Below are 23,109 nucleotides of genomic sequence, written 5' to 3'. Positions count from 1 at the left end.
TGGAAGCAACCCGACGCTCACCGTATCCCTCTGCCAGTAAAGCCAGAATTGAACCCTTCTTTTCCTCACTCAAAACTTTCCTTTTCAACTCTTTGGGCATGGTCAATAGTTATTTTTTGATTCCAGTTACTTTTGAGGTACTACTAGCACTGTTTTGTCATCCAGCTGGTCCTATTGCAAGAGGATAGTGATGACCACAGGAGTGGTTTTTATACTTTTCCTCGTTAAATAAGATTTGGTTCAGGTGATCCCCTAATCAGTACCTCATTCAGTAGAATGAGGTGTGCCTGTGTTGGAATTCAACAGACACTGGAATGGAATGGCTGCCATACATGTAGAGATGTTGATTTAAGAAAAATTTGCAGTGGTCTCTTAATTTTTTCCAGAGCTGTATGTCCTGTCCCATGCCTGGCAGTTTGTTACCCCATATTATCCCCCTCTGGGAAAGTAATCCCCTGTAAAGGCGATATAGTGGCAGTGGTCGTACGCACGTACTATTCTGTGCATACTGTTGATATACCATGGTCATCAACTTCTTCATCATACTCTAATTTTGAATTTATAGCTGTGGCTGGAGATGTATATCAATGACATACTTTGCATGGGAACACCAAGCACTCATGTTATTAAATAATTCTATAACAATGTCTGAATAATTACAAGGTTTTTACCAAACAGTTGTAGATTTCAGGGGAAGGACAATAAAGTAGATTAAAACCCTATTTGAAATTGACAAGCGGACTGAAAACACATGAGAAACTCAGCCTCAATCTGCTCTGTTGGCACACACACTGAAAGGTAGATATTGCTGTCGCCTGGCAGAACAGGCCTGTGTGTTAGTGCTGATGTCATCGAGCAGGGACCCTGAACTCTGACCTGCTTGCGTGGATTTCCTCCTGGCCTTCTTGATGTCTTCCTCTGTTTTGTTGCTCAGTTTAATCTCCAGCTGCTGGGTTTTCATCTCCAGGTCTTTCTGTCTTTCTGTCAGTGCTTTCCGTGCCTTGCAAAACAAACAAACAATTACAACTTGAATCTTTCAGATAGGAGGGGGTGCAACAATTAACTAATCAATTATTGATGGCTTTTATTTTACAAGCCTCAACTAAACATTCAGTAACCGATTAATCATATTGCAGCGCTGTTTTAAACTCACATAGTGTTGCTACCCAATAACACATGCTTTCCTTGCACATTGCCACACTAAAGCACTTGCTTTTTTTTAATTGTTTTTTGAGGAGAAATTTCAGTATATAATGAAAAAAGAGTATTTTGTTTTGCTTTTTAATAATAACGTTTCTCAGTACACACATCACTATGTATAATGATACCACATACATGTTTTCAGGCTTTTGTTTTGCTTCTTGCTTTTGAATACTGCATCAATTATTGCTAATTTTTACTTCTACGATATTCGATTAGGAAATTAGTTGCTGATGGCACCTCTAAAAGTTAGGAAATGCAGTTCTATGTTCTGACCTTTGATTAGCTAACATAAATAAATACAATGGATCTCACTAGTGTCAGTGAGGCTGGTGCATATGGTTTTGTACTCAATGCTATGCATCTGTGATGCCTGTTTGACTTGACTGCCTGTCACAGGGCTAGCTGGCTGACTGCAGCCAGTACCATTGGTAATTACTGAACTCACATGCACCAACATTCAAACCCCTTACTATGACATGTGAAGGAAAGAGGGTGTAATCTACCATACCAGCATGGCTAGGGACTTTCAGAACCACTCAGCATATCCTGGGACTTTCAGAACCACTCCGCATGGCTTGGGACTTTCAGAAACACTCAGCATGGCTCGGGACTTTCAGAAACACTCAGCATGGTTTGGGACTTAGAACGACCGTGACTAATTCACTTGATAACCAATTCACTGTTTGGGGTGGAGTGGGTGGTGCCATTTTTATAATCACAATAAAACATTATTAGTATTTTTTTTTTAAGTTCAGAACAGTACTGTTTTATGCACAGGATGACATCTATACACAATATGTCCTGTAATTGACAAATTCTTAACAGTGTTTGTAAATTATAATAACAAAATACAATTAAATACAATTTATACTATTGACATACACTGGATTTTTCTACAACTACAACATAATAAATTATTAAGAGTCACGTTTCCAAAGTCATCTAAAAATGCACATCCCAAGAGGATATTTCTTAGCTACTAACAGATCTTCCAGGCTCAGTTTATACCCTTTCAATGAACCTTTAGTTAGGTATGCAGACACAGCTTCAACTGGCCATCAGCTTAAACGGAATGTCAAAATAAAAAGTGTGCCAGCAATGTTCATTTCCGCATTCAACACATACTAGAAATATTTTCTTAAATTGTTTGTGCTGAACGAAACCATAACAGAGGTGCAATCAGCAACTCATTGATTATAGGAGAGGTAATAATCAAAAATCAATGGATTGAGAGCACTAGTATTTGTTAAGCATCTTTTTTCATTAGATTCTACCATTTGTCATCACAAAAAAAATGCAAAACGGAAGATCTTTAGGGTAGTTATTTATTAGTGGATAGCTACATGTAGCTCATGAATGTTTAACTAAGGTTAATAAAATACAAACCATGGCAATCAATGAATTGACGAATTGTTGCATCTCTAAACCATTATAACGTTAGTTGTATTGGACCAGAGATGAAAAACAATATTGAAGTCGATTCCTTTTGTTGGACCAACTTAGAAGTAAATAAATACACACTAAAATGATCATTAGGTCTTTCTTGAAAATATAATGTCAAAGGACTGTATATCAGGGGTCACAAATGGAGATTAGATAAAGGGGCATTCAGAACAGAAAATAAGAGGCACTTTTTTACACAAAGAATTGTGAGGGTCTGGAACCAACTCCCCAGTAATGTTGTTGAAGCTGACACCCTGGGATCCTTCAAGAAGCTGCTTGATGAGATTCTGGGATCAATAAGCTACTAACAACCAAACAAGCAAGATGGGCTGAATGGCCTCCTCTTGTTTGTAAACTTTCTCATGTTCTTATGTTCTTATATTCTAAAAGTGGTTGGTGTTAACTTAATATCTGCTTAACCATTACTTCATCAACATATTCACGTTTTATAACCTACATATGATTGAGCTGTTAGAAAGATCCTGTAATAAGACAACATGTGGCTATGGCATTGTGGTTTGGGTTTTGAGAATATCCAAACCCATTTTTATGTTCTGCTATTGTTTAGCTATTACTGTATGTCATACCTTTTCTACTGCAGCGTAGCGACTGGATAGCTGTTTTCGAAGGTCAGTGATATGGTGGTCGAATTTTTTCATATCTTTTTTAAAGTTGTCTCGGAATGTAAGAAGAGGTTTCTCCACTTCACTTTGCAGCTGGAAAGACATATGAGAAACATAACACATTTAACACTGACCAATACAATGCATGTTCAGGCTAAGGCAAAAGTCGAATTGGGGGAGGTAATGTTTGACATGAACCTCTATGAACACAGGATATGGAGAGTTACATTCAGTCCTCGGATTAGATGCAGGATATGAGTGCATCCAATCACAAATCAAGGAGATTCCAGATGCATGTGTCAGATGGTATCTGTCACACATGCCCACATACAGCCAATCATATCAGTCAGTCTGACAACGTGTAACGAGCAGTGCTGTGTGATACACTGCCGTTACAGATTCTGTCCAGTCCCGTTGGTGAGATGAGATGATGTTAAAAGCTCAAAAACCACAGATGCAAACAAGCCTGGCTCTTTTGGCGTCTAAGCTGGAAAGTTTCAGAGGGGCATATGCATGGAGACGCTATTGTCCCGCTGCTAGATTCCATACATTAAATTGCTCTACAAACCTTGCTAGGAGAGTGTGGTTTACTATTGTACTCCAAGCCAAGCTGTTTCTCCCTTTTGCTGAACGTGCTTTCAGATTTGGTCTCTGTTCTAGTAATGCACTAATTAATTCCATACTGGATGTTCTGCCCCTTGCTTGTTTTTCTGTGTATACTGATAGATAATTTCCTCAGATCATCAAGGTTATTAAAATTATGACTAAGGCCCTGTGAAAATCTCTGAAATTTTCTTTAAAATTCACGGCAGTTTGACGGGTTAAGTATCGTATTTCGCGGAATGTGCATGGAACTATTTTATAAATTATGTGTACAGGTTATTCTTATTTTTTTTAAAAATCAAATATAGAGAGAAATGCACTGACATCAAAATCAACGTCAAAGTTATTCAAGCACTTTACAATAGCTTGTGAAACGGTCTTGTAATTAACACCCTGTAGGTAGAGTGTATCTGCAAGGACAGCTTTAAGTTCTAGTACATCAGATGCATGTTCACCATTTAGGTCTTGCAAAACAAATACAATGTGTAAAACATACTGATCTTCGACGTCAGTGACCACTGACAAGCAACCAGAATGTTTTACTAATTCCATAGTCTCCTGCTTGTGCTACTCGGCAACTTTAGGTAAGTATTCATTTCTCAGCTGGGCTGATGAAGGAATCACTCCACCATTTGCTACACTCAGTCTGAAGAACTTAAGTAACTTTTGGTTGTCCAATTTTTCAAGAGGGATATTTGCACAAACAAACACTTCTGTCTGGTCAGTATTTAATGTGTTTCGTGCTTCACGGTTTTCAGTGGACTTTTGGAACATGTAAGTCACCGTTTTTTGTTTCTTTGGAAGTAAAGCAGTCGCAGTACTGCTCTGGATTTCCACCTTTCTCTTTCGGTGAATACTTGAATCTAAATGCCTGTCAACAGTCGATTCTCGGTAGCGATCTACAGTAATGCTGCACGACATACAGAAGAGCTTAACTCCATCGCTGTATAAAACTCCTGCTGAATACTGCTTTGTGTGATCTGCTGCAGACACATTTTTAGCCTTTTTAGAGACATCCATTTTCTTGTTTACAGTGTGTAGTTTTTTAATTTCCCAACTAGATTGCATATAGTCACACGACAATCACTGCACAGCACTATCAAGAGCAATTAATTAAATAATTATGAATTAATTTATTTTTATTTCTTAAGAATACTGTAAAAAGTGCGGTTTTGGGCTAATTTCATGATTTCCACACAGCCTGTGAAATCGCGATTTCACACTTTCTTACAAGAGCTTTTTTGTTTCTTGTTGATTCTTCTTGTTCTAAGCTTTCATGGTCTGGTGACTTATATCACAGCATGACACTAATGTATCTGTCATGGCAAAATACAATAAACATCAGACTGCAAACAAATTAAGATAATTAAAATGCTCTAATGGAAATACTATACCATGCCATCAATAATACAAAATGAGTATTTTACACTTATCAAAACTGAGACTTCCTCACTACTCACACCAGGGAATTCTCCACATGTTACTTGCTTTCCTCGTATAAATAAAGGAAGTGAACAGTGGGCATTTTCTCTTAGTTTCTGGTCTCATCTTGGGTCTCTGAGCAATGGGTTTGTTTATGATGTGGGGCAAATTATAATGTAACACACATTTAATTTGCTGATAATGATTTTTGTTTAAGGGACAGACAGACTGTACAGTTCAAGTATGATAGATAAAGCATTTTCTTTCTGATGGACTTGCACTTAAAACATTTTCCTGTGTGTCAGGTATGCCGTCAGTAAGCATTTCTGGCGGTAAACATGAAATGTATTATCTTTAACTTTCCAGCGGCACAGTATGTGTTACAAAAATGAAGGGATTATTGACAGCAGAGCCAGAGCTAATGTAATGCTGTCTGGAGAAGACCAGCAACTTGGCACAGCCAGGACGCTACTCCCCTGACTGTATGAACCACCAAACCACAAGGATGTGCTCTTACCAGGTGTGCAGGTATTGGCTCTTGGAAGATTGCTTATTGCACCATAGAACTTGGCAGCTCTGTATCTGTCATTGTATCCACCACTAAGCAATTAAAGTGTTAGTACGTTGTAAGCACTACCTGCACTGCACCTGTATCATGTTGTAATGTTCTCGTAATTACAAAGCTACTTTTTTGGCATTTCTCCCCATAATTGGCTTCCCATATAAAAAAAGACTTCACCAGTCTCAGGCCAAAATAATTAAAATGTAATTACTGTACATGAACTGTAAAAAATGAACACATTTTAAAATGTAAGTGATAGTAAAATTAAAATAAATAATACATTAACACAATGTATGTACTCATTTTCTAATTTAAACAGCTTTTCCTAATTAAAGTATATACACCCACCCACACAAACACAGTTGTAGGCAAAAGTTTACATACCCCAATGGAAATGTATCATTTCTAGAAATTTCTCAAAAGGAAAAATCTTTTGTAGCAAAAGTTTTGCTTTTGTGGATGAGGAAAAAAAAGATACAAGAAATAGATGTATACAATTATTTATTTCAGCATTTTTAATTTTTTTTGCAAAAAAAAATGCTAATTCAAAAGTATTCATACCCTTTGAAACTATCATTGTATTGTCTACAAGGTGCTAGAAATTTCAATATGATATGCAGACCTAATTCTAGAAAAGTCTAGAAAATGCTGGATTGTAGGTGAACATTCTTAGAGAGTATAAAAGGGTTAGGCATAGGATGATTGCTGTCATTACCAATAAGTCAATATGGGGAAAAAGTCTGAAGACCTTAGGCAGAAAATTATTTATTGTCATAAAACAGGAGAAAGATACAAGATGTCCAAGCATTTGAATATCCCAATTTCAACTATTGTTTCTATTATCAAGAAGTACAAGACTCGTGGTACTGTCACAACGCTCCCTCAGTCTGGAAGAAAGAAGGTTCTTTCACCAAGAACAAGTACAACAATTGTGAGGAAGGTTAATAACAATCCGAGATTGACTGCCAAAGACGTTCAAAGTGATTTGGCTGCAAATGGGACTGGGGTTTCCATTTCAACTACAGGTTGAGTATTGCATGGTGAAAGCCAAGGAAAAAGCCACTCTTAGGGAAACGTCACAAGGACAATCGCTTAAAGTTTGCAAAACAGCATTTGAATGATGGATATGAGTTCTGGTCAAAGGTTTTATGGAGTGATGAAACAAAAATCGAGCTATTTGGTCACGCTGATAATTGTTCCGTTTGGAGAAAGTCTGGTGAGGCGTACAAAGAAAAGAACACCATACCTACTGTCAAGCATGGAGATGGTAATATCCTTTTATGGGGCTGTTTGTCCTCTAATGGCACAGAACATTTAGTTCTAATACATGGTAAAATGGATTCCATAGCATGCCAAAAGATATTGGACAATCATCTGAAACCCTCTGCTAACTTGGTTTAAAGCGCAACTAGATGTTCCAACACAACAACGATCCAAAGCACACATCAAAATCTACTTCAGAATGGTTAAAGAAGAATAATATCAAGGTTCTGGAATGGGCTAGTCAAAGTCCTAATCTAAATCCGATTGAGAATCTTTGGTTTGAGTTGAAGAAGGCTGTGCACAAGAGAAGTCCTCAGAATTTGAATGAACTGGAACAATTTTGCGTTGAAGAATGGTCAAAAATTACTAAAGAATCATGCCAAAAGCTAATTGACAAATATCCTAATCATTGAAAATTATTGCTAAAGGTGCCTCAACTAGCTATTAATTTAATTTTCCTTGTCAGGGTATGAATACTTTTGAATTAGCATTATTGGAGTTTTGCAAAAAAATTGCTGAAATAATTGTAGACATCTATTTCTTGTAACTTTTTTTCCTCATCCACAAAAGCAAAACTTTTGCTACAAAAGATTTTTCCTATAATACTTTGTTTTTGAGAAATTTCTAGAAATGATAAATTTCCATTGGGGTATGTAAGCTTCTTCCTTGGCCTGCGACCATTGACACCTTCACCATGCAATACTCAATCTATAGTTGAAATGGAAACCCCAGTCCCACTTGCAGCCCATTCACTTTGAATATCTTTGGCAGTCAATCTCAGATTTTTATAAACCTCACAATTCTTCTGCTTGTTCTTGGTGAAGGGAGCATTGTGACAGTACCATGAGTCTTGCACTCTTAATAGAAACAATAGTTGAAATTGGGATACTCTATGCTTGGAAATCTTCTTGTATCCTTCTCCAGCTTTATGACAATAAATCATTTTCTGCCTAAGGTCTTCAGATAACTCTTTACTTTTTCCCCATATTGACTTATTGGTAATGACAGCAATCATCCTATGCCTAACCCTTTTATACTCTCTAAGAATGTTCACCTACAATCCAGCATTTTCTAGAATTTTCTAGAATTAGGTTCTGCATTATCATATTGAAATTTCTAGCACCTTGTAAACAATACTATGAAAGGGTATGAATACTTTTGAATTAGCATTTTTGGGGTTTTACCAAAAAAAATGCTGAAATAAATAATTGTAGACTTTTGACTACAACTGATATATATATATATATATATAGTTATAATGATTTTTACAGATATCATTTGGCTGGTCTTGGCAGTTACCTTCGAGGAGAATTTAAGATGAACTTCCGCCTCATCCGCCAAGCTTTTCTTCAGCTGAGCCCAAGCTTCTCCCAGCGTGCTGGACAAAATACAGACAACAAATTGTACAGAGTTCAACTGCATTTACATGTTGTTTTTTCCTCCTCAATCAATACATACCAGGTGGTGAAGCATTAAGTGTCATAGCTAAGAAGTTGACAGCCCTGGGGAATACAACACACTATCCAATTACAAGTGTAGCGTGATGAGTTTATCGACAGGCACTCCTATGCTGTTTGTGTATTGCCTTTCAAGAGTTCAGTAACCATGCATGTTAGGTTAATTCAGGGTCTTCTGTAGGAATCCCTGTCAATTATTATTTTATACTGAAATGCCTGGAAGTCTAAGAACCTTTCATATGCCGTCTTTGGTTATATTGTGATGCAATGACATAGCTAATATTGTAGCAAGCTAGGGTGTGGGGGCTTCCCTCTGTATAAAAGCACTTAACAAGTGCACTGCTCCCCATTTGTGAGGGCTAGTTGTCCAATTACTGAATGATGCGCAATCACTCAGCTGGAGTTGCCTTGCAGTTTGTATAATCTGGGCCCTGCTAAATCTTCTCATTTTGGTTTGTTATTGGTATGCCTTGGTTAGGTCACGAGCAAAGCACACGTGGGTTGGTTTAGGATTGGTCGGGGTTGGGTTGTTGGACCTGTGATTTGTTTTGCACGTTGATCAAAGTAATGGCAGGCAAGAGCGCTGGAGACTGACAGTGAGAAGACCTGCTGTAAAGAACTTATTAAATCTGGACATAAACTAAAAACATTTCAAGTTTCAGTTTTTTATACATATCACAATAATATATGTTTGTCTTCTTATACATATGCCTGCTCTTTTGTGGTATTTTTATTCACAAATAGATTGAGTTGAATAATTGATCTGAAACAGAAAGGGCTCATTGTTAAGACTGATAGGTCTCAGGTCACTGGTGACAAGGTCACAAGGAGAATGAATGATAAGAAACTAGAATACGAAACATCAACTGCATTCATTCCCTTCAGAACATGTGATGGTATTTGAAACTTGTTTATCTGTCAGCATATTGACTCTGAAATCAATTGAAATGGTAATTTATTCTGAAGGCAGATAACTCTCCAAGGACACACCCACAATTCCATTCCTTGAATGTTAGGATTCAATTTGAAGGCTAGGATTTTAAATCACCATTATCCCTAAGGTTTCTTGAAAGGAGTGTTAAATAAAGCATGGCACATTAAATAAATACCAATATTTGCTTTTTCATGGATTTTAGCTGTTTTAACATAATTAACTTAAGGCAAATTAAAACGGTACCCCCAGTGCCCCTTAGGACAGATATTAATCATATCGAAAACAGATGCTTTCAACTGGTTATTTATTATGTATTTCTTTCTAGGACCTAATATGATCTGGAAACAAAAACGATGATATAAATGGAAATCTCCTAAAACATTGTGAGCATGCAAAAGCAAACATGTCTCTGTTGTGTGCAGGTTTGTTGAACATTTATATTTACAATTAAACCCACACTTATGAACTGTCCGCTCAACCAAACACGCTAGATGAAACAGGAATCGGGGCTCCTGGTTGCTTTGAGAGATGTGAAGATCATTGTGTGAATTGCAAATTAAGATATTAATGCCGAAATGAATGAGTGATAATGTGTACAAAACGTTGTTGTACTGGATTTACTTTATTTCTTGCATGTGTGTATAGACTACTCTTAGGGTTACATTCTCACCACCGTGTGAGAATTTCAAACTAGATTATAGATACGCAAGGTGTCTAAAATAAATTCTCAAGCTTTTTTATTATTCATTACGAAGTGTAAATAATAATTGACTTAGCAGATTAATACATAGATTATTATTATTTTTTTTTTTTTAAATAGCCTTAAATAACTTTAATTCATCTTTGTTTACCCGAGGAAGAAACAATTTGTGATAGGACTTACTGCACAAAAAAATAAAATATGCAATTTATAGCATTCTTTTTTATTTTATTTTTATAATACATTTAAGAAATAGCACCAAGAATAAGAAACAATAACTGCATACAGATACTTTGCAACAACAAAGAAAAAAAAGACTTGAGTGTGGAGGAAAGCACCAACCAGCAAAAGCAGCAAGAACGAGTCAGCAGTGCTGTGCAACAATAGGGCTAAAATGACAACATAATACAAGCATTGTGCTGTGCAAAAGGTCTTTGGCAGGGGAAGCTTGAACTGTGTGCCATAATCTAGAGGCGGCAAGAATCAATGCAACCTGCCTGCCAGTGCAAAACAAACACAAATTCTCCATTATTTCAGATGAAAAATTAGCTCTTCGTCTAAACAATGTGTTGTACGCCTTAATTGAGTACAATTTAGGGTTGGAACAATAATCTATTATCATGATATTCAATGTTGATTATTTATTGTACTCAAACGTATTTTACGACAGTCATCAAAAGCAAAAGAGAATACACACTGCTGCGACCAGGATGTTTTGATTTTGCTCCTCTTTTTTCTGTACACCACTGCTTTATCCATAAGAAATGTTTGGGCTTATTTTAAAAAGCCACCAAGCGAAAAGCTCATGTTAAGAAAAACATTATTTGCAACTTTCTCCCTCATGATTTAAGCAAACTGTGATTATCGTGACAATTTGCAGACGATATATGATTGCCCAACCCTTGTAAAGTTATATCACTGTAATAACCTTAGAATACCCCGATAATACCCATAATGCAAATGGAAAAAAAGCACAATCAGCGTGGTTTCAGAAGGAGCAAAATAGTTTTTAAAACCTGAGAAAGGTCACTTAATTACATTGTGTATTTTAAAAATGGTAAAAAGTAGGATCCAGCAGCATTTTAATAAGACCCCTTTGAATATGATCAGCGATCTAAATCAGGCTTTAAAACACTCCTTTAGTGCAACCCAGAAACAAGCGCGTTGAACAGAAATCAAACCTACCCAGGCTTGCACTCACTCACAAGTGCTCTCTTCACAGGTGTCCTGCACAGCCATTGGAACCTGTGAAGTGCAGAGCACCTGGCATGTCAGCATGGTGTATCACTGCAGATCTTAATAGAGGTCTAGGGAAAATGTCTCTAAACTGCACTATTGCACAATAGTACTGCAAAGATAAAGGTAACACCTGAACAAAACGCACCACAAAACTAATGTGGTGTATGCCTGTATTTGCCTTTTGTCTTTCTTTTAGACAATTAATTTAATAAGCTATCCAAGGATAGTCTTTCTTTTACTTCATGCTGATAGTGACAACTAAGACACTTTGTATCTGCTCAAAAAGATACAATATACACAAACATAAGGTATGGGTTCAAATTCCATCGCGATTACATTCAGGGTTGTTTATATTCAGTTAATGTAAGGCAGCAACTGTAGGTTACCAAAGAGAAACATTTTTTAAATCTCAAAAGTGCTGAGTGATTCTCCTTGAAAGCATGAAGCATGGTCTTTGTGGAAAAGCTTGAACCTGAAAATCCTGGTCGACCTGACAGTTCCCAGACAAACTTTACAACTCACCCACTGCAAAAGAATCAATCTCCCTCAACAAGTGTTCTGGTCAAACTTAAATTCCATTTGCTTGTCTCACCAGCAGGGTTCATCAGAACATTCATCTATAACAGTACAAGACTCCTCCCCTCTATGACAGACGTGACTGGTCAATCTGTGAGACTCTGCGTTACATCACCAACGTTAAAAAGAGGATGCAAGAACTGGCAACACCACAGCTTGTTCCAAACAAGCGTCTTAACTGCTGTACAAAACCCAGAGTTCCATTGGATAAGGGCTTTTTTCTCCCCTCACATGTAAGGGTTCAACTAGAAGTCTAACAGTGGATTGGAACATGAAATGTTTCAGTGGATGTAAAGTTTTTACAATGAAGCAGCAATCAGGAGCAGTCAGAGCCTGTGATTTTCGGAATATCAGTTTCAGAAGACAAGCCCGTCTCATGAGATACAGCAAATAGTTCTAACTGGTCCTCCTTTCGTTAAATCATATCTCGTAAGACCAATCTTACTATATCTTACGCCAAACCAAACAATGGCCAGCAATAAGGTAGAACATGCTCAATATTTATACAGAGAGTAAACAGACACCCAAATTTGAAAGAACACCTGTGTATTGTGGAACCATACATAGCACTGGCAAACTATGAGAGGGGTTAATACTGTGTGGTGCAGCCCTGTGCCTTATGCAAGGCAGGGACATGCTTACACATTGTGTGGACAGGATCAGCAATCCTAGTCTGCAGGATTGCAGCCCATTCCTGGCACAGACTCTGTATTTACTGGGGTGCTTTCCTAATACAGGGACTCCCTAACACCGATTCTGTGGTGTCTATTCACCTATGTAAGTCTCTGTACTATAGGCTTTTAAAAACAGACTTACTGCAGCTTTAGGCTAAACAGCTAAATTTGTGAAAATGGGGTGTGTATAAAAGGATCTAGACAGAATCTGTAAATGTTTAACTGTCTACCATGGAAAAATGTGGTGTGTGGCTTCAGAGGATTGTAGATTTCAGGGTCATTCACTGTAACTTTTTTTTTTTTATCAACTTACCCTTCTTCCTGTGCTGCTAAAGAAATCTGAGAAAGCTTTGAAAGACTCTTTGCATACTCCTCTTCAATTTTTATCCTGGGAAAGAACAGTTAGATGTAATGTTAAATTGAATAGTCAGTACATTATAAATGTTTCCCATAGTAAAAACATAGCAAAGTGCAATAAGGCACTGTAGCACATAGGTAAGCCTTGTAAAGCACTGTCATGGATGGCTAGAGTGGTGCATGTGGATGGTGACGTCAGGTTCAGGAAGCAGCACAAACACAAATGATACGGGGCTAAAACTGCTGAAGCAGTATATTTATTAAATAACACAAATAAACAGTTTTAACAAAAACACACAAGAAACAAAAAGGGCACAAATGCCAAAGTAAAACAAATACAAAACTATAATTATTTTATAAAAACGAGTACCTTGTTCGCTGGCTGGTAGCATTCATTCTTACTTTCATTAACTTTCCTCACAACTCTTCTCCTCTCTGAGCCCAGAGTGGGTCTTTTATACTGTGGCTGGAGCCTTAAATACCCATTAAACAATTACCTTATTAAGGCTCCAGCCACATTCCCACGAGCTACTTAGGATGGGGGATTCAACCCCATCCATGCCAACCACATTGTACGCAACCGGCTTTTTGCCGTTCTCAAATATTAAATACTGTCGGACGGCTTTCGTCTGTCCGCACATCATCATCATCATAATAATAATAATAATAATAATAATAATAATACATAAATAATATAAGGGGCAGGCACTTTGCCACAAGCACATATAGTATAGCATATTAAAAAACATGGCAAACCATGGTAAACTATGATTAATGCATAGCAAACCATGGGGGAAATACCATGCAAAAACATTGTGGTAAACTGTTATAACTGTTGAAATTATTTTAAAATGTAGTGCTGTACTTTCTTGGGCATTTCACCTGTGAGTGAACAGTTTTTTTCCTGTCATTGAGCAAACAGCTGCTTTTCCTATTGACTAAGATGCATTCAGCGAATACCACACTTTGATCTAGAAGACCATGCATCCATAACCAATAAACATTCAACAGTGCTGAAATTAGAAAAATTAAAAAATGTAATATATGTATTTAGTACATGAGTATTTGATCTAGAAGAGACTGCTGAGGTGAGATGACTTAGGAAATGAAGCCGTAACAGACATCCTGAAAGTAAAGCAGGAAAACTAAGACTGTTTTATCCTAGTGTAGTGCATGTTATACACGTTTCCTACAACAAGAGTCGAGAATGGAAGTGTGCAACATGTAAGTTTAATAAAGTCTCTACAATATATCACATTTAACAAAGAAAGAAAAAATACTTTTGAAAAATTCAAACAGATTTCACAGAGAAAAGGGCAAGAAATGAATTATGCATTCAGAACTCCAGTTTACCTTTCCCGGATGAATTCTGCAATTTCTTTTTGCATCTGTTTGCCCTTTAGCTGTTTCTGAAGAAGAATCTCAAACCCTGACACTGAGGTGTTACCCTGGGGATCCTTCTTATCATCCTGAAGAGCAAAAAAAAAAAAAAAAGAATACATAAAACATGAAAAAGTCGTGTGATGGTTGTTTGGGCAATGATTTACAAAGGTTTTTTCAGGGAAATACAAAGAACCGTTTATGCTGTTTCTTCATTGCTAATTTGTTACCACCTTTAATCTTGCACTTTTATTTATACATTTCTTATAAATGCTGGATTTTTTTTAAGGTGGCCACTAATGCTCTCTTTTTTCTTTTAACACGATAAAATCCTGTTGCTGAACAGATTGCCTCTATCAGAATGCAGCCTTGTTGCCAAATATAACAATATTTTAATTAGGTTGATATTCAGAAAATATACCATGGGGATAACAGCTGTATTTTTTCCATTCCAAATGTATTTTTATTATTCATTCTGGTGTGCACAGAGTGCAAGGCAATGTTATAAATACCAGCACTGTGTTTTAGTTGGTCATAAACTGTGATGGATTTTATCCATCACAATTTCAGTATAAAACAAAATGGCACCACAAACCACACTTTATTTCTTGGGGGCAACTAAGAAATAAAGGTTTCAGACATTTCACAAAGAACACTTCACACTTTATCAGACCTTTTTACTGTGCTCAGACCCAAACAAAGAGAATCCAAGTTGCATGGAACTCTGGGTAATAAAGCTGCTCTCCTGTGTGGTGCCCTCCTATGAGGTGAGACGGGGCCAGCTGTAAAAGTTCAACCAACACATCAACCACCAAAAGGGAGATGCAGCTGCAAAGGCAGTGTGGCAGAGGAGGAAAAAAATTTGATGACACAAGGAAAGAGGTGAAGTCCCAACCTTAAGAGACTGGGGTAGTTCACGAAAAAATTAACTGAATCAAAAGTTAACATGCTCCAATTTACAGATCTACGTAGTTAAACGTGAACCCCTTGTTAGTATTACTAACGAGTTGTGATTGCGTAATACGGGTTGCAATTCATAACTTCAGCCAGTCAATATTCAGCAGGAGGATTTTCATGAATTTTTGCAGCAGTATTATCTTTTCTTACCCAAAAGTAGTCGCAATAGCTCCACTCGCCAGGTTTCAGTAGCTCCTGTTCAGGCATGGTGCTTGGATGGGGAAATGTCACACAATTTACCTGTGAAAATAACAACAGATGAGAACTTCGACAGAAATGCAAAAAGCGAGGTCAATGATAGTTCTAACCAATGTGTTACATTTATAGGTTCTCGCTTGGATACCAGAAACACTGCTCAGAGCGGTATTATACCTCTACAGAAGCTTAGTTTCTACTGTTTAAGCAACTAACTTGTAAGACTCAAGAAGAGATTTTATTAGGATTTATTATAATTGCAATTGGGGAGTGGGGGGGGGGGGGGGTGTCAGGCAAAGCTCGCCACCCTGCTGTGGAGAATCCATACAAACTACTCAAGTACAAATTCTCAGAATCACAATCCTATCTGACTCTTCGCAGACATTGCTTCTGTCCAGTGAATACCAGTGCACAACGGTTCATATCATTGGATAACAATGGCTCACACTATTATGGTGACCTCTGACTGCAGTACAATTGTACTGCCACTGCACACAAAAGAAGTACAGGGATAGGCAATTCTCAGAAAACTGGGCAATGCAAATACATCTTTAGCTTTCATATTCAGAGACAACACCCTATTTTGTTTTTTGATTGAAATAAGTGGATTCTCAGGTCATGTCAGTGCTTCTTACACGTTCCCTTGTGAAATCTACACATTAGCATGATTGGCAGTCTTTCCTTATAACTAGAGACTATTAAAAGGGCCTGGGGACTGAAATGTCCTCTCGTGGTGTATGCTCACACAATTTCTCTTATCTGGATACAATTCAGAATACAATAATAAAGCATCTAGCTATGCTTAGTTCACATACCACCTGTTTGAATACTAAGGTATGTCAGTACAGTACATATCCTCCAGATTGTATACTGTTGCATGTGTCGTTTTGACCCAACCCAGACTGTATAAAGCTGTGTCAAGCGTGAGATAGTTATGCATTGTGAAACATTTTGCACACTTACAGTACCTTATTCAAACTACCTATATAATGCACAAGCATCACATTTTGAAAACCAGGTTGTGATTGAATGAAGTGAATGGCAATCTCAAGTGCTGAGCATACATCATTGGATATGGTTAGTGGAAAACCTGGTTTAACTAAACACACTATGGAATAAGAGTGATGTAGTTATGCATCTACTGTATTACCTTACAACAAAAAGTCAAGATTATTACAGACAGGTAAAATAACTACGTCTGTAAGTAAAGACTACTAACAGCCTTGCATCTACTTGTTAGAACAGCAACACAGTATTGTCAAGCCATCCCTTTGGAAGACACAGCTTCAATTAATGCTGATTTAAAGCAATTACATAATGAATATCTTGTCAACAGGACGCCCCCACAAATGAATGCTCAATGGTCATTCCTTACATTATAAATAGGGTAGTTTTCTGTGGCTCTTTACCATTTTTTTTTTAAATAACACATTTAAACCATCAGTACTTGATTTTTGAAGTAGTAGTAGTAGTCGTAGTAGTCATTAGCAACATTATCAGTGGTCCCCATTTTATTGGGCTGAAGTCTTTTAAGTTTGAATAGGACATGCATATACATTACTTGAAATCCAACATAAGCAATTCAAAAAAACGGTCCTGAGAGGAGCGCATATTTATAAGTCTTGGCCTTTTAAATACACAGGCAGGAAACAGCTCTGCTTAGTATGACAAAAAACACACAGACAGGTTAAGGCTTTTATCCAGCACTGGCAGACTCTCTCTCCTCTGTCCCAGGAACACTGTCCCAACCGGTGGAGAGGCTGCCCCTTTTGTACACCTTGGCTCCGCCCAGTACCTGATTACCTGGGCTTGGAACCAGGTCTACCTCGCTCCCATCCACCAGCCTCCTAGCAGGCCGACACCTACAGAATGTTAACCCCGTAATCGCCAGCGCCTGTTGGATTGACAGGTCTCCCATGTTCCCCCTCCTGGTGGGAGGTGACCTTTTCAGTGCAGGGTATTCATCTACCCTGTCACTGTCAAACCAAGTAATTACATTACATGTAAGCTGCAGCAACTTTTTATCAACAGCATTGTGTTTGAAATTTCAGCATATCACACATTAAAAAATAATAAGTCTTGTTTGACCCGCCTGCCAATCATGTCAATGACACAAAGAGGTTGAGTGGAGGTGTGTCACTCTGACCTCTTTGACTGGTTGGGGGGCAAGTCTTGGGGGGATGGTCGATCCCATAAGAATGACGCTGTCCTATTCCTGTATGAGCCCTTGCAGGATACAATCCAGAGGAAGCTCTGGCTGTAGAGCTGGAGTAAACAGTGAGAACAAAAGAGTACGGAGAAGGAGGAAAAGACAACAGAGATGGCTGAAAGAAGACAGCTGCTACATTTGTTTCACGTACCCATATGGGGACATTATTTAGTTTAGCTCGGATAATCTGGGCAGCCCCATTAGTTATAGTGAGGGAATAGAAGAGCGTCACTGAAACTCGGGTCTCACATTATTATTTTGCAGCACCAGTGCATGCTTAACAAGAACTGTGCACCAAACAAAATTACCATTGTCGGTATTAACTCCACGGCACAAGGGTGCCCCCTTGTGTTGAATAAATCTTGTGCGCCTGTGTGGCGTTGTCAACTAAACCTTTCTGACTCCCTCACTGAATCACACACACCCATCACAAATGCCAATATCTTTTTAAAAGAGCTTCTCCCTGTGACAGTTTTCTGTGACAGTTACAAAAGGTATAATTTATTCCTGCTAATATTTACCCTCTACATATTTAAATATTGCAAGGTATTGCTAGTTTTATTGGCATACGTTTCCAAAATGTCATCATTCTTTTAGAATTTATTTGTTATTTGTAGTATTACTTCATGTACCACCATTAAGATTTTTCTACGGATGAAAGGTTTGTCTTTCCCAATTAAAGCAGTTCTCTCACTCCCACTTCTATAAGAAATAACACTATTTATTTGTGGCTAGGTTTCGATGCAAATGGTATCTGTTTATCAAAAGCTGACAGCAATGAATGCACAAGAGGATGAAACTTAGCAAACTAAGCTTATGCTATTCCAATCTTCTAATTATTTTACCCACAACCTTGATTTTATATCTAAAAAGAAGCATTTATAATGACTAGTTGTATATGCTGCATTTTTTTACAGACAAATCTCTATAATACTCTAGTGTTTACTCTGGCTTCAAATTCAGCTTCAGAATAATGGGTCATTGCAACCAGTATCTGCTTCCAATTAAAGAATCATTAGACCATGCTTCTGGAACCTTTTAATGGGAATTATGTCACCGAGTGAACGTTGGAAGGTTCACTGGGAAAAGCACTGAAATATGTGTTTAACATTTGAACTTTCGAAACACAATCCCCAAAATTCAAACAGTACAGCATAGCAACAGCCCCCTAAAGGTAAATCAAGACGATCTGTGACTCGGACCCAACTGAATGAGGTCAGGTTTAATACAAGAAGTCACAACTTGTAAAACATGTCAGAACTCTCACATGGAGCTGTTTTTTTTTGTTAGGGTTTTCATGGAAGTAACTTTTTATTATTATCAGTCCAGACTTCAACAAATCATGAAGTTAATGTGACAGTAATAACACAAATATGTATTATTTGGAATGCTTTCAATATGATTTCCTGGACATCTTTTTTATTGTTATAAAGAAATCGTAGATGTTAGATTATGAGAGCAGTGGTGTATGTGGGGCCGGTGGGGGAGTGTAAATGGGAATTTTACAAACTCGCACATTTTTTGTTGCTTTTAAAAAAAAAAAAAGATTATTAGTTTACTTGCAATACCGGTACTTATTTAGTCTGGAAAACTGCGCTTAATAGAGCAGAGACCCAATCATGGATGATTTTTTGTTTAGAAATAAGTCACAGTTCTTTTCCTGCCGCATTGTACCCTTATTAAGTACAAAGAATGGATCAGTTTGTGGTGCGCGAATAAAGAGTTTTGTGCATCGTCTTAAAAGCCAAAAATTATGGAAATATGCAGAAAGTTGCTTGGAAATTGGATTCAATTTAATTTTGTTGGCACTGTAGATTAACCTCGTCCTCAGTGTGTCGTCTGTGGTGATGCATTTGCTAATTACAGACTATTTATTAAAAACTAAAGTGCAGCTGGAGAAACAAGTGTTTTTAAAAGTTTATAGGGATTTTTACAAAAGGTACCAGGTATGTGTTTTTTATTGTTGTTTTATTTTGATTTTGAACATTGGGAATTGGCTGTGCCGTTCTATGCACGGGACGACACCTGTACACAGGGTAAGATGTACTGGAATTCACCGATCACAAAGCCGACTTAATCAGCCAATCAGAGAGCTCATATCCCACCGCGTGCTCAGCTATGCTTAGTTACGGTATAACCGCTAAAACCTCTGACAAACAAATGCTAAATTGACATAGTTTCGCAATGTTACGGTATACTTTTTTTTTTTTTTAGTTAGCGGTGGAAAATGGTGAAAAGGTGCGCCTGAGGGACTTGCAACAGCGACACAAGGTACCCAGAACGTTTGGAAGGGGGGATATATTTTATTCCTTTCCCAAAACCAAAGACAAGCTTTGAAAAATGTGTGCTTTGGATCAAGCTTTACGGGAGACTGCACGATCAGCTGCACATGAAACGCATAAAGACACCTATGTATGCTCCAAGGTACGACGCCCAAAATGGATAACGTGTGGTGAACCTTTTAAAAGCTATTCAAACCGCCAAGACGTTATTGTTTTCCTAAATCCTGGAGTGTTTGAATGCTATACGTCTGGATATCACTGTTCTCCACTTCCAATAAAGACATTACAGTTTTTGCACTTTAGCTGCTGTTGTGGACTCTCTTTCAAAGGCTTGTTTTTTCAAAGTTTAGTAACAGTTAATAATTAAATATATCTCAGAAACTGTCTGGAAATGACTGTGGTAATAATAATACAATTTTAAAAAAAAAGTTCAAACACAGTTTAAAGGGTACATAAGGACCTTTTTATTTTATTGTGTTACATGTTCCCATGTGTTGCTACAATTGTTTAAGTAAGGTGTGTGTATTGTTTTAATTTTTTATTTTTTACATTTTGACCACTTTTTTAAACTTTTAAATTGCATTCCCTGCCTCAAGATGGATTGAGGGGTATATTTTCTCGGCTGTTTCAAAACTGATCTGGACTGCATTTGGCACGCTTGGTGTCACGGAGATTTTTTATTTTTTTTGGTTTATATTACAAGGATGTTTCTGTAGTATAATAATGGAGACACTCAGTAAAATGATACAATGCAAGTGAAGTGCAGAAATAATAATTATATATTTTTTAAATTATTATTGTTGTTTTTGTTGTTCATACTATAGTTATGTGTTAAATTACAGTTGCAAGATGTTTAAGTAGCATGTTAATATATCTATAAATTATTATTATTATTATTTTGCGTGTTACAGATATTTGTTAACCTAAAAACTACTAAGTTTTAGACACATTTTAAAACGCTGCAACAGCGATAATACTAGTTCTTTAATGTACTGTTTTTAGTAATAAAAAAAAAAACATCAGAGTAAAGCACAACAAACATTAACTTTTAACATGTAGGCCGTATGTTTAACGTGCCTGCTTTATGTAATAATTTGGCGTGGCTGTCATTTTAATCTCGGTAGCCTGTCCGACGTAGCAACAGTATCTAGGGCGTGAAAAGTGGGTGGGGCTAAAGTCGGATTTGCGATCAGTGAATTATGGCAAATACTTCACTACGATTTGTTGATTTCTGATGTAATTTGTCATTCACTCTATTGTGGCAGGGGTGGGGGTGGCGCCAAGTAAGATAAAATTGTTTAGATGGGGCGTGATTCATAAATCGTTCAGAACCTTTGCACTAGAGGCAGCATGTTGAAGACAGTTAATGGTTATACTCTGGTGTACCAACAAAGAGAAAATACATGTGTGAGAGCCACAGGGGTGTTTTAATCGTTTTAAAAAGTTACCAGGATGTGATGACTAACCAGAAAATGGTATATAAAGTGATTAAAAAAAAAATACATTAGTTTAGATACAGTAACTTTACTACGTTGCTCATTAAACATAGTTGTATTATTTGCAGTAAAGAAAACTGCACAGTATTTCTTCCCCTAGATCAAATAAAGTGTTTATAAAAGTCTTGGAGATGTCCCAAAACAGTTTAAAGTAGCCATCATAAATCTTTAGCAACATCAATAACTAAAGCCAACAAACATTTAAAAATTAAACGGTAATGATGAAACAGCTCTCACAAGGATTTGAAAGAAATGATTTATGTTTTATTATTTTATTACACATGATATTGTGTACCGCTTCAATGAACACCATCCATATCATCTTTCTGCCAACAGATCGCCCCGCTTGGATACTTTAAATTCAAAGAAGGAAAATTGATATAGATTTAGACTGTATCTGCAGACATGCTAAGCAAGGCACAATTCTACATAATAAAATGATGCTCTCTGTCTGTCTGTCTGTCTGTCTTTCATGCTCCATATCTAACAAACATGTAGGCCATGGAGGTCACTCTCACACAGTCCTCCAGGTCAAGGTTACAGAACACATTCCAATTCACACCCGCCATCTTTCACACTGGGATTATTTTGTCTATTGGTTGAAGATACCAGAATACATGATTCTAGGTAACTCAGAGTTCTCTGGCTGACCCTGTTGGAATACTGCAGTGTGTTTTTCTCACACTATAGATTTGCTGATCTATTTTAAAGGTGCATGATTTCAAAAATAGATTTGTGAATGTCTTTCTGAAACAGTGTAAAAATAGAAATACCAGTGTGACAGATGTACTTATGGACTGCTGTTTGTCAGCCTAAGAGTCTGCCAGGAGCTTGGTTTAGTAATCACCTCAGGGATATGTTTTCACACATCTGGCAAATCCTTGTGCATAATTGGTATTATAGAAATGCACATAATGTGTACCTAAGAAAATCAGATTAATGTTTGAAACGGCTGAAAAATATTTGAAGCCACAGACTTCAGTTCTTGATCTTTTGACCACCACAAAAAATAGAACAGTTGTGTTCCTGCTGCACCACGCTAAAACATCATTCTGTTAAAATCTGTGGTAAAGCATTTTACAAAAGACATCAGATAGTTATCATCTAAGAGAAAACACTCCCGTTCACAGAAATGGTGTCCTTTTCTCAAGGTACTTTCTATTTCATTGAGCTCTTGCAACTATGGCAGCACTTATTTATGTATATTAAGCATAACAGTTATCACTGACCACCGGGAGACCCAAACCTCGCACTGCTCTGTTCAAATACCTCTCATCTTCCTTGAGATCTACCCATCCTGAGGCTAGAAGGGTCCTGTAACCAGTCTAATTCTGAGAAATCCTCTCTTGCCTCAAGGGTTTCTTGTACTACCTGACTATATTAATTCATACTTTAGCCTCAGGGAATTTGAAACCTGACAGTGTAATAATGTTATTGTACTGATCATGGAAGTGTAATGAAATGTTTTGAGTATCCACAGCTCTGACTGAAATAGCTCATTCCATCAATTCCTCTTTCCATCTCTTTCTCTCTT

At 37.3% G+C, this 23,109-nt stretch overlaps 1 protein-coding gene across 3 annotated transcripts in view; it reads right to left on the bottom strand.

Annotated features, from left to right (window-relative positions):
- The window catches only part of LOC117424147 (growth arrest-specific protein 7-like), a 149,719-nt gene that overhangs the window by 13,686 nt on the left and 112,924 nt on the right, over window positions 1-23,109 (bottom strand). For 2 of the 3 annotated variants that reach the window (XM_034040260.3, XM_034040262.3), the window contains exons 6-12: window positions 15,544-15,633; window positions 14,410-14,525; window positions 13,013-13,087; window positions 11,396-11,455; window positions 8,419-8,497; window positions 3,234-3,362; window positions 877-1,000 (exon numbers count right to left, since the gene is read on the bottom strand). In XM_034040260.3, the coding sequence (XP_033896151.3) occupies window positions 877-1,000; window positions 3,234-3,362; window positions 8,419-8,497; window positions 11,396-11,455; window positions 13,013-13,087; window positions 14,410-14,525; window positions 15,544-15,633 (673 nt within the window). The remainder of the gene's footprint in view (window positions 1-876; window positions 1,001-3,233; window positions 3,363-8,418; window positions 8,498-11,395; window positions 11,456-13,012; window positions 13,088-14,409; window positions 14,526-15,543; window positions 15,634-23,109) is intronic. The other variant, XM_034040261.3, reaches the window with a different exon arrangement.

This window comes from Acipenser ruthenus, chromosome 19, assembly GCF_902713425.1.
Source record: "Acipenser ruthenus chromosome 19, fAciRut3.2 maternal haplotype, whole genome shotgun sequence".
Lineage (NCBI taxonomy): Eukaryota > Metazoa > Chordata > Actinopteri > Acipenseriformes > Acipenseridae > Acipenser > Acipenser ruthenus.
This window is presented reverse-complemented; position numbering and strand designations above follow the sequence as displayed.